Raw genomic sequence first — 16,473 nt, 5'->3', positions numbered from 1 at the left:
TTTTTCTCCATACAGTATCACTTTCATGCAATTGATGTTTAATACTTATAGGCACAGATCATATATCACACTTATAACTACACATTCATTAAAGGAATAGTCTACTCATTTTCAACACTAAAATATGCCATTACCCCAACCAAGAACTGTTGAATCATCCCTCCACCATCTGTGCGCGTGCACGCAAGCGCCGGAGCGCGCCGCGACGCCACGACAGCATCCAGCCTAGCCCCATTCATTCAATGCCGCCACCCAGAGACAAAGTCAGAAGTGACCAAACACATCAACGTTTTTTCTATTTGGGACGGGTGGTTATACGAGCAAGTTTGTTGGTGCAGGGTGGAACGTGGCGCTTTTCTGGGCGGATTTAAAGGAGGAGCTATGTTTTGTGGCGTAATGGCGCTTTTGGGAGTACTTCGACTCGCCTGAAAAGTCCGCTCCCCTTCTCACTCTCATAATGGGAGAGGGAGGGTGTTACTGCGCCGAGTCGAAGTACTCCCAAAAGTGCCACCACGCCACAAAACATAGCCACTCCTCCAAATCCGCCCAGAAAAGCGCCACGTTTCACCCTGTACCACCAAACCCGCTCGCACAACCACTCGTCCCAAACAGGAAAAACGTTGATGTGTTTGGTCACCTCCAACTCCATCTCCAAATGGCACCATTGAATGAATGGGGCCAAGCCAAATGCCATCGCAGCGTCGCAGCGCGCTCCAGCGCCCACGCGCACACACCCAGACGATAGAGGGATGACTCAACAGCTCCCAGTCAAGGCAACAACACACTTCAACATTGAAAATGAGTAGACTATTCCTTCAACAGAGTCCAAACAACTGCTGTCTTGTCAGAATAACTATAGGCTGCCCAAACATACAGACAAAGTTTGATGAAACTAAAACAGGTCATGTTGTACAAGTTCCAGATTTATATTCAGAAGCTCTTTTTAAACATTAAAGTCATCACAGTATTATTTTAACTGCATTTCCATGCTGGACATACAGTGTGCATTATAAATATGTAAAGGACACACAAATTATTGGTCAAAACAATACAAAAATTAGACCATAATATGTGTATACTGTATTTTGTAATGAATCTTCTCACCATGTCTTTATGTTTGAAGACTAAGAAGTTTCTCTCAAAGGAGAGTTGATGTGAAGTAAACGGATGTATGGATTACAGATGTCATTGAAATATAATAATCTGTCCCGCTTTAGAAGTGAAGACAAAATCAACAACATGTCCATCACAGATTCATTCACTTGAAGCTTCAAACTCAAAATCTGTTGTCATGCATTATCAGATGCATCATCAATCAATCACTGTGTCTCTTTAGATCCTGATTGTATTGGTTTATCCCGATATAAGAATACTGTAGTGCAGGTCTACAGTCATTTAATCCCATCCTCGGTGTGTGCTCAGTAATGTCTTGAGATATAGATTTGAGCCATTTCACTTGAAGATTTCATTAAGATGATGTCCTCGATCTATAAAAATGAATTCAATTTATTTTAGTTATTATCTACTGTATGTCTATGTTCTTCTCTAGACTATTATTACTGATAAAACAGTTTGTACCTCAGACATTAAAACTAATTTGGCTTATTGAGGTATACTGCTATTTTCAAACTAGAGAAATATGTACAGGGAAAAGTAAATACAAAACCTAGTCGGCTTAGTACTTAGTCAGCTTACTCTTGTGGTCTTATTGTTAATAAACATCAAACATCTAAACTTATCAAAGGTAATAAAGCAATATGGCTTAAGTAGGAGTATGATACGGCTCTATATCAGCACAGCTGTGGTTAGGTCAGAAGTATGAGGCCACAGGTCGAGTAGAGACAATCACACAGCCATGCTGATATCGAGCCGTATCATACGACTACCAGAGCGATATTGTGTTAATAGAACAGTTTGATGACGCAAGTGTGTAGATAAATCAAAACAATGATGGAATGTTTTTAAAAAGTCTCTTTTGTGAGCAACTACATCCTTCCACCATGTTTTCGAAGCTCAGGATGATGGGTAAGCCATTTGTTTTGAATGTCATAACTGACTCACCAGGTGTTTTTTTATTGCACATGACGAAAGCGGACAGAGGTCTTCTTGGGTCTAAAGAAATGTACCTGACCTGAAATGACCCGAATAACTTATCACCCAAACCCGACATGCATAAAATATAAAAAAAGAAAAGGAAAACCCGATCCGAGACAAACCAGAGAAAATACGACCCGAGTTCAACCCGACCCAGTTCCAATTTTTTTATCTGACTAGACTCGACTAGACTCTGCAGCCCCACATGCAATAGTCAAACAGAAACCCCAGTGGCCTCACATTCAATAAGGGCAATCCGCGCCATTTTGTTGTAGACATATCCACATTTAAAACTTTATAAACGAAAATAACTAGCTTCCGGCAACGCCGCCATTTAAAATGAGAGCGTACGCAGTTTACGGAGGTTTCTCTGCTGCTGCTCTGTGCCCCCATCCTCCGAATTTTTCATACGTCACTAAGAAAAGTGCATACACTTTGCTGATACTCTCTCCTGAATACAGAGGAGTCTATGATAGCAGCGTTATCGGAAGCTAGTTATTTATGTTTATAAAGTTTTAAATATGGATATTTTTTTTACAACAACACCGCGCGGATTGCCCTCGGGGGGCCTTTGTTTGTCATCCTGGAGCGTTTGGATTTCTTTGGGGAAGGATATATGGAAATTTTTTGGACTTGAAGGATGTGGACCCCGTAATTTTACTGTTTCGCAGCTGGACATTTTCTAAAATAAATGAAAATGTGTTAATCTGAAAAATGATGGACATATGCATCTCAGACGGCTTTGGGGTCAGTAAATCATGGGTTTATTATCATGTTTGGCCGAACTATCCCTTTAAACGGGGTTAAAATGAAGCGCTGAAACAACAGAGGAATGCAGTGTTGGCGATCACTATTAACTGACTCATGCCCTTGTTTTAAGTAATGTGCTTTTTGAGACAAAACAAAATTGAGCCATCTGAAATATGCATTGTAGTCTGGGAATAGGAGAAGCCCTGTCCAGGAAACTGCCTCGGAAGTTGTTCTTGTGATGATACTTGTGGAATATCGCACGGCTGGAAAAGTCTTTTAGCCAATCAGATTTAGGAACCAGAAAGAAGTGGGGCACACTCAAGCTCAACCAGTACTCAACGTTTTGCTACGGTTTTCAGGATGAACATAATTTTTCCTGGAAACGGCGTGCAACAGGTGCAACAGACTTTTTCTCTTACGTGCTTGGTGGGTGTGTCATAAATGCCAGCCCAATCAGTTTCGGTTTAAAAACGTTGTGCAACGGTTTGTCGGGCCATACACAGCCCTGTTGTATAATAAATATGATCAATATAACAGTGTATAGTATTATTGTTAGGTGTTACTAATAATGAAATCACTACAAAAAATGGTTGCTGTGTTTTACCGTGCAGTCAGTTCCAGGTCCTTCTGTGTTGTAATGAATGAGCGACTGCACAGATCCCTCCAGCGGTTTCCTGCCTTGTTTTTGCGCACCATTTCTGATCTTGCAAGCCATTAACAGGATGCCTTTATTATTTAATAACACAAATAAGAAAATTTAATTATTCATACCTTCATGAACATACAATGCATAATAAACTGTACAGGAGAAGCTACTGTATAGACCGTTTCATCGGACGCACGTGATACACGTCTGGATCCGAACCTTACTTGCGTTTTTTTTTTTACGGTCTGACTAGTTGCTAAACTTATCTCTTGAACAAATGCCTCGTCAAAAATAACAAATGTATTGGTTTCCTAGGTAATCTATGTGTTGTTTTTTTGCTTGTTATATGAATAATCTACGTTTAAAGAACTTTGTTGTTATTTATTCTTAGCGGAGTTTACCGGAAGTTACGTGCACCAGCTTGTTTATGTTGTTACTGCTGAAACGGTCTATAGAATTAGGGAAAAGTGCCATGGAGCTATGACACTTTTCTGCAAAATCAGCTTGCAAATAACTTATAGTTGTTTTTGCATAATAAAAATAAGATCTGAGGAAGTATTTTACAAAGAAAATCTCACTTTGGTTTTTTACATGGTTGCCAAAGGTTTTTGTTGTCTCTAAAGCGATTATTCATTGTATTTACTCCAAAACTTACCCAGCAGAATTATGAGGCTGATGGTTAAAGCAGCGATGGCAAAGACATTCAGCTTTATTATCGGGGCTCTGGTCTCATTGCAGTCTGCAGTAATATCACAGTCACATACACGGACCAGAATGTTCTGGTGTGAATATTTGCCCTGGCTGTCAGAAATCATCACTGTGAGTTTATGATCACCCACAAACACATTTTCCTCTTTGATCAACCTTACAGTTGTGCCTATGAGGAGAAGAAACATTTGATAAACTGTAGAAAACTTTAGAAATAGGATAATAGCAAAAAACATATATGTAGACTGTGGCGAGGGGGGCATAATTCAGTAAGGTTTGCAGCGTGAGAGAGAGTTGGCAGACGAGCTGTGAATGAGTTTGTTAAATACAAATGAGTAACACCTGTGTCTTTTTTAGTAATTGGTGTGGAAAGACCACATAAAAGAGGGCAGAAACTACATGGAGTAGAGAGAGAGAGAGAGAGAGAGAGAGAGATAGACTGCGAGCTGCTGTTTGTGTAGACTACACTGCAAGAGTGGATATTTGCCAAGCTATTATTTCTAGGGATCACAGGTACTCCCCTCCAATGGTTTTTTCTTCTTCCTTTATTTCTTAACGCCATTCCAGCATCTACGGCTATATTCATGGCGAGAACCAGGTAATCCATACACAAGTTTATTCAGACAAATTGATTTATACACAAGTTGGGGGAGGGACAAATTGGTATCTCCAATTTGCCTAACTTGCATGTTTTTGGCCTGTGGGAGGTGCTTGGTCCACCCCTTTTTCCATCTACACAACATCCTTAGGACCTATCATACAGGCACATGGCTTCTCATTTCACCCCGATGATCGCACCATAGCAGCACATATTACAGCCTGCTTAGAAGACGTCTTGGTTTGGATGAAGAAACACCACCTCCAGTGGAACCTTGCTAAGACTGAGTTGCTTGTTTTTCCACCACAACCCATGCTACATCACAACCTGTCCATTCAACTTGGCAACACAACCATTTCTCCTTCCAAAACAGTAAAAACCTTGGTGTAGTCTTTGATGACGAACTGTCTTTCTCTTATAACATTGCAAAGACAGCCTGATCATGCCGTTTTGCGCTATACAATATTAGGAAGATACGGCCATATCTTACAGAGCATGCTGCACAACATCTGATTCAGGCTGGACCACTGCAATGCTCTTCTTGCTGGCCTTCCTGTACTGTCTATTAAACCACTCCAACTGGTTCAGAACGCAGCTGCTCGGCTCATCTTCCAGGAGCACAAAAGGGCTCATGTACCACCACTCAGCTCTCTCCACTGGCTACCGATTGAAGTGAGTATTAGGTACGAGTCGCTACTACTCACTTACAGAACTTTCACTGGGACCGCACTGGCATACTTTCACATCTTCATACATTCCTACACCCAATCTTTTTGAGAAATCAGCGGAGGCGGGAGGAGGGGTTTGTTCGCAAGAGAAGTGGCCAATTCGACGGACACCACTTTTATTGGGAGAGGCGCAGGTGGCAGCAAAACCTCCTGGTCTTTGACAAACTGAAGAGGGCTTTCCTCCAGCAGGTCAGCCAAAGTCCAAAACAATACTCTGAGACCCATGGCGCAAGTGGCACCTGGACGAGGGTGGTGACATCGACAACATCATCGATTGGGTGGTGCTAGAGCAGTTTATTACCTGGCTAACAAAGAAAACGGCCGAGTGGGTACAGTGCTACCGACCAACGTCATTAGACTCGCCATCCAACTGGCGGAGGACCAAATGATGGCGTGCTTGGGGACCAGTGAATCCCTTCTTACGGTTTCTCTCTCTACCCTCTTTTTCCAACCTTGCCTCTCGTCTTGGAGCGGTTGTTTTGGTGTGGATCCGAGCATGATACAGTATGCCTAAACGAACCGAACCAAAGAAGAAAACGGAGCAATGTACCACACATAAGTGAACTCTAGCTCCACCCTTTTGGTACCATACTACTGTGCTAGGTACCCCAACAAAAGAGTCCCAAAAAAGAGGTACTTTTTGGCTATTTTGGTATCACTGCCATTGGAAAAGGATATAACTGCATATCGTACTGCACTGTACTGTACCGCCCAGTGGAAACGAGACATTACCGATGAGTTTCACAATCTCCTCCACATCATATATTGGCCATACATTTGTCAGACACAGATACATGTCACTCTCACTGTCATCATTTCTTGCCCTCTTTGCAAAAAGCTGTGATTTTTTTACCTGGCTTTAAGTGAGTGACTGATTGACAGACATCTCATGAGTTCAGTGACAGATCAGTAGTTTCAATCATTCATTAAAATGAATCCGTTCAAATTAGTCTTTACCCAGCAAGCAATTTTGGCTAAAACAAGGCAAAATTTGGGCTGTCAGTAAAAGTCTAAAAGACATCTAACCATAGCCCAAGAATAGACAATGCGTATATGTTTAGAACATGTTAAAGAAATGAAAGCAAACACCTTGAACACCTGCTGACTTTGCTTACATGATAGAATATTGTACATCTCCAAGTTATTTTGGCAAAAACGGCATGTGACCAAATTCAAGGTTATTTAGGGTAGAAGTGGGTTACTCATAACTGAACTATTTTGGGTCTATAGTTAGCCGTCATTTCACTTTCTTGGTTTTTGCTTGCTGGGATAATTCGCATATCAGACATTAGCGGAAATAGGCGCATTATGTGATAATGTGGGTTAGGGTTAGGTTAGGGTTAGGGTGGACATCACAAAACATTTGAGTAAACGATACAGAAAACATTTCCTCGCTGGATAGGATTTGGTCTTCGGACCTTTCACCATTCTTTATCTGTTTTGTTTAGCTCTCTACTTGTTCTCTCTTCCGCAATCATCAAAATGATCACTCATTAATCACATTAAATGATCAAAAAATACTTTTAGTGGGACAAAAATTTGTTTTGTTGGTAGCTATAAAAATTAAATGCAGGAAATACCCTAAAATACCCATAAAATAATGTAAGCTTGTTTATTTAATATTAACAGAGAGTTGTAATGTGATGCCGTAGGTTACCATAGGTGGAATCGAGCTTCCATTTTCCTTTAACATTTCCCATAAGCTGAAAGTGGAATGGCGCTCCGTATGGATGCAGGTCCGGGTCGATGGCTGTAATGTTGGTGGCTTTCTCAGATAAGCACATGCTCAGTTTTTCAACCCTTAGAACAGGTGAATTATCGTTCTCATCTCTCAGATGAATAATTAAAGTCCCTGTGCTGGTCATTGATGGCATACCTGCATATTAACAATAACAAATTCAAGATACCTCATTACCTTTATTACTTAATGTAGTCATTTTATATAAAGAACATAGGACCTGTGACAAAGGAAAATTCAAGTGGTAGGTGCTAAATGTTATATTTTTAACATTACCTTTATTAATATTCACAAAAGTATTAGATACTAAAGTTAAATACTTTCCTAACCATAAGTATTAGCAAAGGCAACAGTTTTGGCCAAAGAATATATCTCACCCTTATCAACAGCATATATAACAACAGTATAGGTGTCATCTTTTACGAGGGGCGACTCTCGGTCCAGAACTTTAGCTGTCGACACAAGACCTGTTTGTGAATCTACACTTATCCAACCACCTACATCTTTTCCTAGAATGAATCTACAGGAAGGAAAATAAAACATTCATTCAAATGAATTACCGTGTGACTGTAATTTTTTAAGAGGCCCGTGTGTTAAAATAAACCCAAATTCTTACACGATCTCATCTGAATCAAGTTGATCCACAGCTCTGAACGTCCACAGGTTGTGTCCAATCTTCACGTTCTCCATTACATACACGTGTTTGATGGTCTCCATGAATAAAGATGCTTCATTAACATCTTCCACTATAACTGGTAGAGACACTGTTGTGAAACTGGACTTTCCTCTAAAACTTTCTATATCCCACAGGCCTTCACTGAGACGTTCTTTAACTCGACAGTTAAAGAAGAGATCCTCGTTCTCCACACTGACTGTCAGGCTTAAGTTGGACCTCTTTTCATAATTCAATGACTGGAGGGAGAAATAAGATTTTAGTTTATTACAGATTTCACTGCAGACCATGTATTAGTGTCTATTAGAAAACTATATTGTATGCAAAGAAATATTGGATGACAAATTTGTATTCTTGTAGTGGTACAGCACTGTCTTAGCAGTGCAAAAGGTCATAAGCTCAATTGCAGGAGACATAATGATCAAATATATATAGCCTGTAATCGAATAGGATTAAAATGTCTGCCAAATGTGCAAATATATTTGTAAACCCAAAAATATAAATGACACCGCGGTCACAAAATTCTGGTCATTTAATTATCCCTAGAATATCAGAAGTCTAAAGGTGGTAGATACTTTTCCTACTTAGCCACTGGAAGGATTTTGTTTGTGAATCAGACACAGTCGATCAATTAAAGTCTAAATTAAAGACATTTCTCTTTTACAAAGCATTTACATGTCTGTCTTTCAATAGTCATATCTCCAATGTCTGCCAAACAGCATTTTTCCATCTTAGAAATATCTCAAAAATACGTCATATGCTGTCTGCATAAGATGCAGAAAAGCTTATTCACGCTTTTATGACCTCTAGAATAGACTATTGTAACTCGGGGGATGCCATGCAAATCAGGTAAACAAGCTACAGCTGGTTTAAAACGCCACTGCGAGAGTGCTTACTCCCTCTAAGGCCCTTTCCCAAATGGCGCACTTCATGTGGACTTTCGGTCTCGTGGCCTTAAATTGCGCGTGCTCGCTTAGTCCACGAGTCCGTAGGGTGTCCCATCTGTCATTTTTACGCTTTGAAGTGTGCTCATCAGCGCCTCCTTTGCCCCCTTGATGCGGTCTTCAGCGAAGCCCGCACTGCAGCAGGCTTCGCGCACTTTACCAACCCAGAAGTCCTTGCGAAAGAGCAATCAGACCAATCAGACGACGGAAGGGAGGAGCTCACACTGACAGGCAAATTCTCTACCTATTTCCGGTGTGACGCTCGAGTCTGTCCCAAAATACGACTCTGTTGCACCCACGTGGACTCCCATTAAGGGTCCCTAAAGTCTGTACTACGTGATGTCATCAAAATGTGGACTCTGAGGAGGACCACAAGTCCGGAGTTTGCCATTTGGGACAGGGCCTAAAAAGTATGACCACAGAAGTCCAATTCTGGCATCTTTACATTGGCTACCAGTTAAATATCGCATACAATTTAAAATATTACTAATCACCTACAAAGCCTTCAATGGTCTAGCACCCTTGTATATTAAATAATTACTATCAGAATACAATCCATCACATAAATGTTAAATGGTAAATGGACTGCATTTATATAGCGCTTTTATAGACCAATGGCCATCCAAAGCGCTTTACAAGTTGCCTCACATTCACCCATTCACTCACACATCCATACACCGACGGCGGTGTCAGCCATGCAAGGCGCCATCCAGCTTGTCGGGAGCAGGTGGGGTTAGGTGTCTTGCTCAAGGACACCTCGACACTTGGTCCGGTGGAGCCGGGGATTGAACCACCAACCTTCCGATTTGTAGACAACCTCCATGAACCACTGAGCCACTGCCGCCCCAAAATTCCCAACATACACTGCGATCACAAAATTCTGGCCACTTAATTATCCCTAGAGAATCAAAAGTGTCTAAAGGTGGAAGATCCTTTTCCTACTTAGCCCCTAAGCTCTGGAATGATTTACCAAATAATGTTCGAGTATCAGACACAGTCGATCAATTTAAATCTAAACTTAAGATATTCTTCTATATCAAAGCATTCAAATAAAATGTCCAATAAATGTACTTATCCCGCAATAGTTAGTTTGTCCAGAACAAAGCACTCACATAGCTCATCTGGGTAATATACTTATGCCGCAATAGTTAGCCTATCTGGAACCGAGCTGATTTAAACCACAATACTGTATGACACTTGCATTAAATGTGAACGGCCCCTATATGCTAATAGGTTTCTTTATCTCTCTCCCTGTCTCGTCCTCGACCCTGAGGACAATGAGACAAACGGACCCAGTTCCTGCTGCTGTGATGCCCAGCCGATACCTGACCAATGACCACCAGCGGAACCAGTTTAATCTGCTTACCCGTTTACATACCCCGATAGTATTGATATATATAAATATGTATGTATCTCTCTCAGGGGTTTTTCTCCTCCTAGGAGTTTCCCCTGGACTAGCCAGGAGGGGTTTTCTCCTAGGGGTTTTTTCACCCCCTGGAGAGTCCGCCACCATTGGCTTAACTTGGCTAATACTTTACTGTATATGTTACATTATTACTACGCTCGCTTTTCTATGGGTTTTCCTACATTTATTAATTTAAAGCTGCTTTGAAACAATTAACAATTGTGAAAAGCGCTATATAAATAAAATTGAATTGAATTGAATAGTAAAAATACTTATGACGCAATAGTTAGCTTGTCCAGAACCAAGCAGATATTCATCCTATATCCTCTATGACACTTGCATTATATGTGAGGGGCCCCTACGATAATAGGATTGTGTTTCTCTCTTCCTGTCTCATCCTCGAACCCGAGGACACTGAGACCAACAGACCCAGTTCCTGCTGCTGTGAAGCTTTTCAAACCACTGATCTACTGGCCTCCCATCATCGTTATGCCCAGCTGATGTCTGACCGATGACCACCGACTGCTTTTCTTTAACTTTAAAACATTTACTTCCCATAACTTTTTTATAATATAGTATTCAATATATATAGTATATTTTTATAGGATCAGCTATGTCTGGCTCTCTTTTTTTTCTCCTAATGACTTATTTCCTCACTGGGTCAATACAAAATTTTCCCATAGACTTGCCTTAAAATAAGTCATACACACCACCTAATATTACAATAGCTACCCGGTAGTTAGTGCACTGCAAAAAATGACTTTCCCACTTAGTATTTTTGTCTTGTTTTCAGTAGAAATATCAAAAAATTCTCAAATCAAGATGTATGTTCTTGAAGGGCAAATGACCTAAGAAAATAAGTAAGTCTAGGTTTTAGACAAAACATATCAAATTTAAGTGAATTTGTGCTTAAAACAATAAAAAAATATGCCAATGGAATTTTTTTTCTTGAATTTACCTTATGCAAGAAAAATTGTCTTATTCCATTGGCTGATTTGTTTGCTTGTTTTCAGCACAAATTCGCTTATATTTGATATGTTTTTTCTAAAAACTAGACTTATTTTCTTAGGTCATTTGCTCATCAAGAAAATACATCTTGATTTAAGATTTTTTTTTGATATTTCTACTTAAAACAAGGCAAAAATAATAAGTAAGAAAGTCATTTTTTGCAGTGTGTATAAATCATTTGTAATTTTTCACTATTCTTACTCCTCTATTACCCCAAACGTAACATATTGTTCCTTTATACCCACAAGTACATACTATAGAGGTACTCTGTTGCTACACATAAATGTAGTTTAATTACACAATAGCCTACATTACGGCCTGTAATCTAAAGCGTTACCAAGTGTTGTTGTCTGGGATGTTCGGCGCTTAGACAATATACACCGCGAGTTTATAAAAATATAGCATAAATGTGTGATATGAATAAATACAGCTCATAAACGGCTGTTGAGATTGTAATCTCATATGAAGCGAGTGGAGGCTTGGAACCAGAAATGGTATTTTTACGTCATGACTTAACAAGTGGATATTCTTGCACATCTGGTTAAGCTAACTGCATTTCTTTAGCATTGTACTTAGATTTTGCATAATGACAATAAAGTTGAATCTGAATCTAATTGTTTATGATTACTAACCCTAAAATGTATATTTCAACCCTGTGCCACATTAAGTTTGGTTCACATATAGTTGGAATAAATCAATCAACCAGATATAGACTTTTATAATGCCCTGGATAATTTCACTGTACCTTGATGACTGTAATAACTCCGTCATTTGTATCAGGATCAGTCTCAATCATAAAGTGGTCTGCTTTTTCACCCTGGATGGAGTATTTGGCTATCCATGCTGCAGATCCTCTGCTATCTTTATCTGTCACCTGCAGTCGATAAACAGGTTCTCCAAGTTTTCCCTTTCTTACTTTCACAAAGCCCTGTGAGACACGAAACATATAAACATATTTTACCTTTGACATAAAAAAGTTACGTCAGGCTTTTTATTTCAGTGAGTAGTCTATCAAAAACAAGTCAAACAGCATAACATACCTAAAATATTAACAACTAAAACATGTTTACTTACTGTTTTACCATTGAATTCTGGTAGATGGTTGTTTTTGTCGATAACATTCACTATCACTGTGCCTGTGCTAGAGAGTTGCAGCTGTTCACCATAATCCTTTGCTTCAACCAGAATAGTGTACTTCTGTGCCTCCTTTTATTAAACATATATAATATATAAAGCCTTTTGATATTAGAAAAAAGTACCAGTACCAATCACAGGACATTAAAAACACGCATATCTGCAGTATTAGCACAGAATTTTACCTCATAATCAAGGCAACCTTTGAAAGATATTTTCCCTGTTTTATCTCCACCAGTTTGTTGAATGAAGAATTCAGCATTGGAGGGGCTGGGAGTCACTGACACAATCCTAAATGTCACCCACGAGTTTGCTGTGCCAACCTGATCATCATCCGTTGCCATCACTGTGACCAAATCTTCACCTGAGTGTGATTAATCCACAGAGAAGCGTTAGACAACAGCTGGTGTTCAAAGTGTTTATTTGTATATTCCAGCATGTTTATACCTTGTGGTGTCGATTCATCAATAGTGATTTCATAGACTGGCTTATTAAAAACAGGTGCGTGGTCATTAACATCCAGAATCACAATGTCCACTGCAAATTTGTTTGAATCTATTTTTGATTTTCCATTTGCTTCAAATGTGATCTGAACATAAACATGAAGAAATGTGGGTTTATTTGACTTTAAAGTGTTTATATGTTAGACTGTGAACTAAAATATCATTACTGATGATTTTAAAGGAATATTCCACTTTCATAAAAAATTCCCGATAATTTACTCACCCCATATGTCATCCAAGATGTTTATGTCTTTCTTTGTTCAGTCGAGAAGAAATTAAGTTTTATTGAGGAAAACATTCCATGATTTTCTCAATTTAATAACCCCAACAGTTTGTAGTTTCAGTGCAGCTTCAAAGGGCTCCAAACGTTCCCAAACGAGGCATAAGGGTCTTTTCTAGTGAAACGATCATCATTTTTGTCATGCAATGTGTGACGTGCAAGCACAACCATACATATTTTGTAAATATATAAGTTAATATATAAAGTGATGCATTGATTAGACATAATTAGTATAATTTCACATACAACAATGTCGAAATGGTCCTCTTAAGCACAATTTATAGTCGTGCTTAAGCTCTACGCCATAGCTACGCCGTAGGTTATCCGTAGCCTGTGCGTAGCTCTGCGTATCCTGATGTGCACCTCGCAAATTTTTTAACAGCGCGTCAGTTCTACGCGGACCGCAAGCGCTGTGATTGGTCCACCAGAACCCCTCCCGTCAGGTAAAAAAACTGCGTCATAAGTATTTCCGTTTGCAACGGTGAAAACAAAGATGAGCCAAGTTGAGAAATGATTTAAAGGTTCTCTAAGCGAATTCACGCGTTTTAGACCATAAAACATTTTTTGTTACATACAGCAAACATCTCCTCACTATCTGCTTGCTTTGCTGATCAAACTGTAAAAAAACACGATCTCTGTAGACAGCCCAGCCTCCACAAACTGCAATAATAACAAACTGGCCAAACCTACACCAGAAACCATAACAAAGTATTCTAACCAATAAGCGCCAAGAAGGATTTGGGGGTTTGGGCGCGTTCATGAAAGCACGGAAGGGAGGGGGAGGAGTTAACTATGCTCAGTTTGTTTGAAAACACATTTCAAAAATCAACACACAGATTCGCTTAGAACGCCTTTAACTCAAACTGCAATGAAAGTCGCTGTTTATTTACTTCCATCATTGCTGGTCTTCTCAAATCATACACAACAAGTTGCTGTTTCTTCTTCGTTTGTGGGTTAACCTGCCAAGGTTCTTCTTCATTGACGGTCTCGCTGCTACGAAGCAGACGACGACGCAAAAGTATAAATGAAACCGATGCGGAACCTATGCCGTCGCAGCTACGCCATAGGACCTACACACAACTAACGAGCCCTTTACTCCACATTTGAAAACACTGGGGCGGTAGTTTCGCATACATCATGCGTGACGTTTCGACATCATTTCCAAATACGTAAGGTTACACTGCCGCATTAGTGCAAGATGAGAAGTTGTGGTTTAAAAGTACTTTTTATTCTTCTTCACGAAAATGATGATCGTTTTGCTAGATAAGACCCTTATGCCTCAGTTAGGATCATTTAGAGAAGTTTGAAACTTTAAACTGTGTTGAAACTGTGAACTGTTGAGGTCCAATAAAGTTTATTATATTGAGAAAAATACTGGAATATTTTCTTCTCGACTGAACAAAGAAAGACATGGGGGTGAGTAATAGATTTTTTATGAAAAACAATCATGTCAAATAAATGCAAAATTATATTGACTTACTGTTAAACTCTTGTGTTTCTCATAGTCCACTTTGCCATTAACATAAACAGATCCTTCAGTTCTGTCAATAGTAAGAATTCCCTTTGGATCTTCATCAATCCCCTGTCCATGAATGATGTATTCTCTGATAATCTTCTTCTCAATGTTTAACTGAGAGCAAGAAGTTAAAACGTTCAGCATTGTTATTTGTCAGTAAACCGCTGTGACTGTACAAATGTTTTCATGTTTTAAAAAATGTAGTTTACGCTTTATTTTAAGGTGGTCGTGTTACAGTGAAACATTTAAGTACTGAGAAATATTTGGCTCCATTTCACAAAATATTTCAATAAAATAAAAATACAAATAGGTTAACAAGACAGTGATTAATTATAAAGTTGGATTTGGTGACTTACACACCCAACTTAGAAAAAACAAACATAAGATGAAGAAATTTACATTCATGCCTCCAAAACACTCTTTGTTTAATATGTTAACCAAAACTTTTCACAAATTCACAGGAGATCTTCTGACAGTAAGAGAAAAAGACCAAAAGCACAAATTACTCTGTAAAAATATGTAATTTTGTGTAATTGTAAATGTGTTTTTTTTAGTTTAATCAGTTAATATTCTGCTTTACACTAAAATATAGAACATTATAAAAACATAGCACAATATCAATATAACCTACATCACCCAGTTTATATGGGAAAGGGCCAGCATTCTCCTCCTCCATAGACAGTGAATCTACAACCCAAGTGCGTTTTTTGCGTGCATTCTGTTTCGTCGAAGTAACAAACTGAATCCAAACAGACAGAGACAAAAAAATTAAATATTTCAATGATGCAAAGAATGTATTTCTTCAAAGAATGTAATAGACATTTCGGCTGCATATAAAGCAGCTTTTGCAAATCTTTTTGAAAGAATTGTAAAAACCATTACTGTAACTCACTGTAACAAGAACAGCAAACACAAGAATCTTCATTATAAGCATTGACATCCACCGGTCCATCATAGCTCTGTTATAAAGAAGTGTACTTCAGTCAGGATGACTTTATTTAAAGCAAATCTAAGTAGGTCATAAAAGAGAATTTCTCTGGAAAGCTTTTGAACTGATGATGTTTATTAATTATTAAGCTTTTTTCTATGGAACCCAGACTAAGCCATTTCTGAAGAAGAAGGAAATGGACATTCTAGAAAAACTAGAAAGTACTAAGACCACATACAATAAGAAGTATCATGTGTTTGACAACAACAGCTGTGGAAACCAACAAGACTGCTTAGTCACTGAGTGGCACAAGAGCAATTAAAAGTGAATGTAAACATGAGACAATTTCAGCTACCAAGATTTAGACACCTTCAACTTTAAGAACATATGAATGGATATGACACTTCTGTGCTTGTTTAACAAGTTACTGTACATAATTAGAAAATGCATTTCCGAAGGAACTGTGAAAGTGTGCTTGGTCTGGTGCCGCAGATTTAGTTTTTTATCTTGTGCATCTTCACATTAAAGTCCCAAGTTCATGTACAAAGTTTGGTTTCAATATGTGAAAGCATTCCTGAGATATGAACGACTTCCTGTTTGGCGGCGTAAAACTTTAGAATGTTTTTTTTATGTTGTGCATCCTCACATTGGAGACCTATGTTTTAAGTCCGCTTTTCATCTCTCTCCACTGGCTACTGATTGAAGCACGTGACAGGTATAAGTCACTACTGATCACATACAGAACTTTCATGGAAACGGCATACCTTCACACCTTCATACCCACCCAAATAAGCGGGACCTTGTTTTACCTTCACAAAAG

The 16,473-nt window shown here is 39.0% G+C and overlaps 1 protein-coding gene across 1 annotated transcript; it reads right to left on the bottom strand.

Moving 5' to 3' along the window:
* Positions 1-823: 823 nt before the first annotated feature.
* Positions 824-15,772, bottom strand: LOC129431468 (cadherin-like protein 26). Its single transcript, XM_073874859.1, has 13 exons — positions 15,618-15,772; positions 15,357-15,464; positions 14,690-14,839; positions 12,874-13,015; positions 12,612-12,790; positions 12,367-12,498; positions 12,038-12,220; positions 7,879-8,174; positions 7,640-7,782; positions 7,182-7,400; positions 4,146-4,367; positions 3,449-3,570; positions 824-1,487 (listed from the first exon to the last, which is right to left on the bottom strand). Exons 1-13 carry the CDS (start codon positions 15,678-15,680, stop codon positions 1,419-1,421), a joined length of 2,028 nt encoding a protein of 675 aa, XP_073730960.1. The 5' UTR covers positions 15,681-15,772; the 3' UTR covers positions 824-1,418.
* Between the last annotated feature and the right edge of the window lie 701 nt (positions 15,773-16,473).

This window comes from Misgurnus anguillicaudatus, chromosome 13 (assembly GCF_027580225.2).
Source record: "Misgurnus anguillicaudatus chromosome 13, ASM2758022v2, whole genome shotgun sequence".
Classification (NCBI taxonomy): domain Eukaryota; kingdom Metazoa; phylum Chordata; class Actinopteri; order Cypriniformes; family Cobitidae; genus Misgurnus; species Misgurnus anguillicaudatus.
This window is presented reverse-complemented; position numbering and strand designations above follow the sequence as displayed.

Coding starts and splice junctions, on each gene's coding strand:
- LOC129431468 (XM_073874859.1), bottom strand. CDS start 15,680: ATGATGGACCGGTGGATGTCAATGCTTATAATGAAGATTCTTGTGTTT. Junction 15,465..15,617: donor TGTTTGCTGTTCTTGTTACA/GTGAGTTACAGT, acceptor GTTTGGATTCAG/TTTGTTACTTCGACGAAACA. Junction 8,175..12,037: donor GAGTTATTACAGTCATCAAG/GTACAGTGAAAT, acceptor TTCTCCCTCCAG/TCATTGAATTATGAAAAGAG.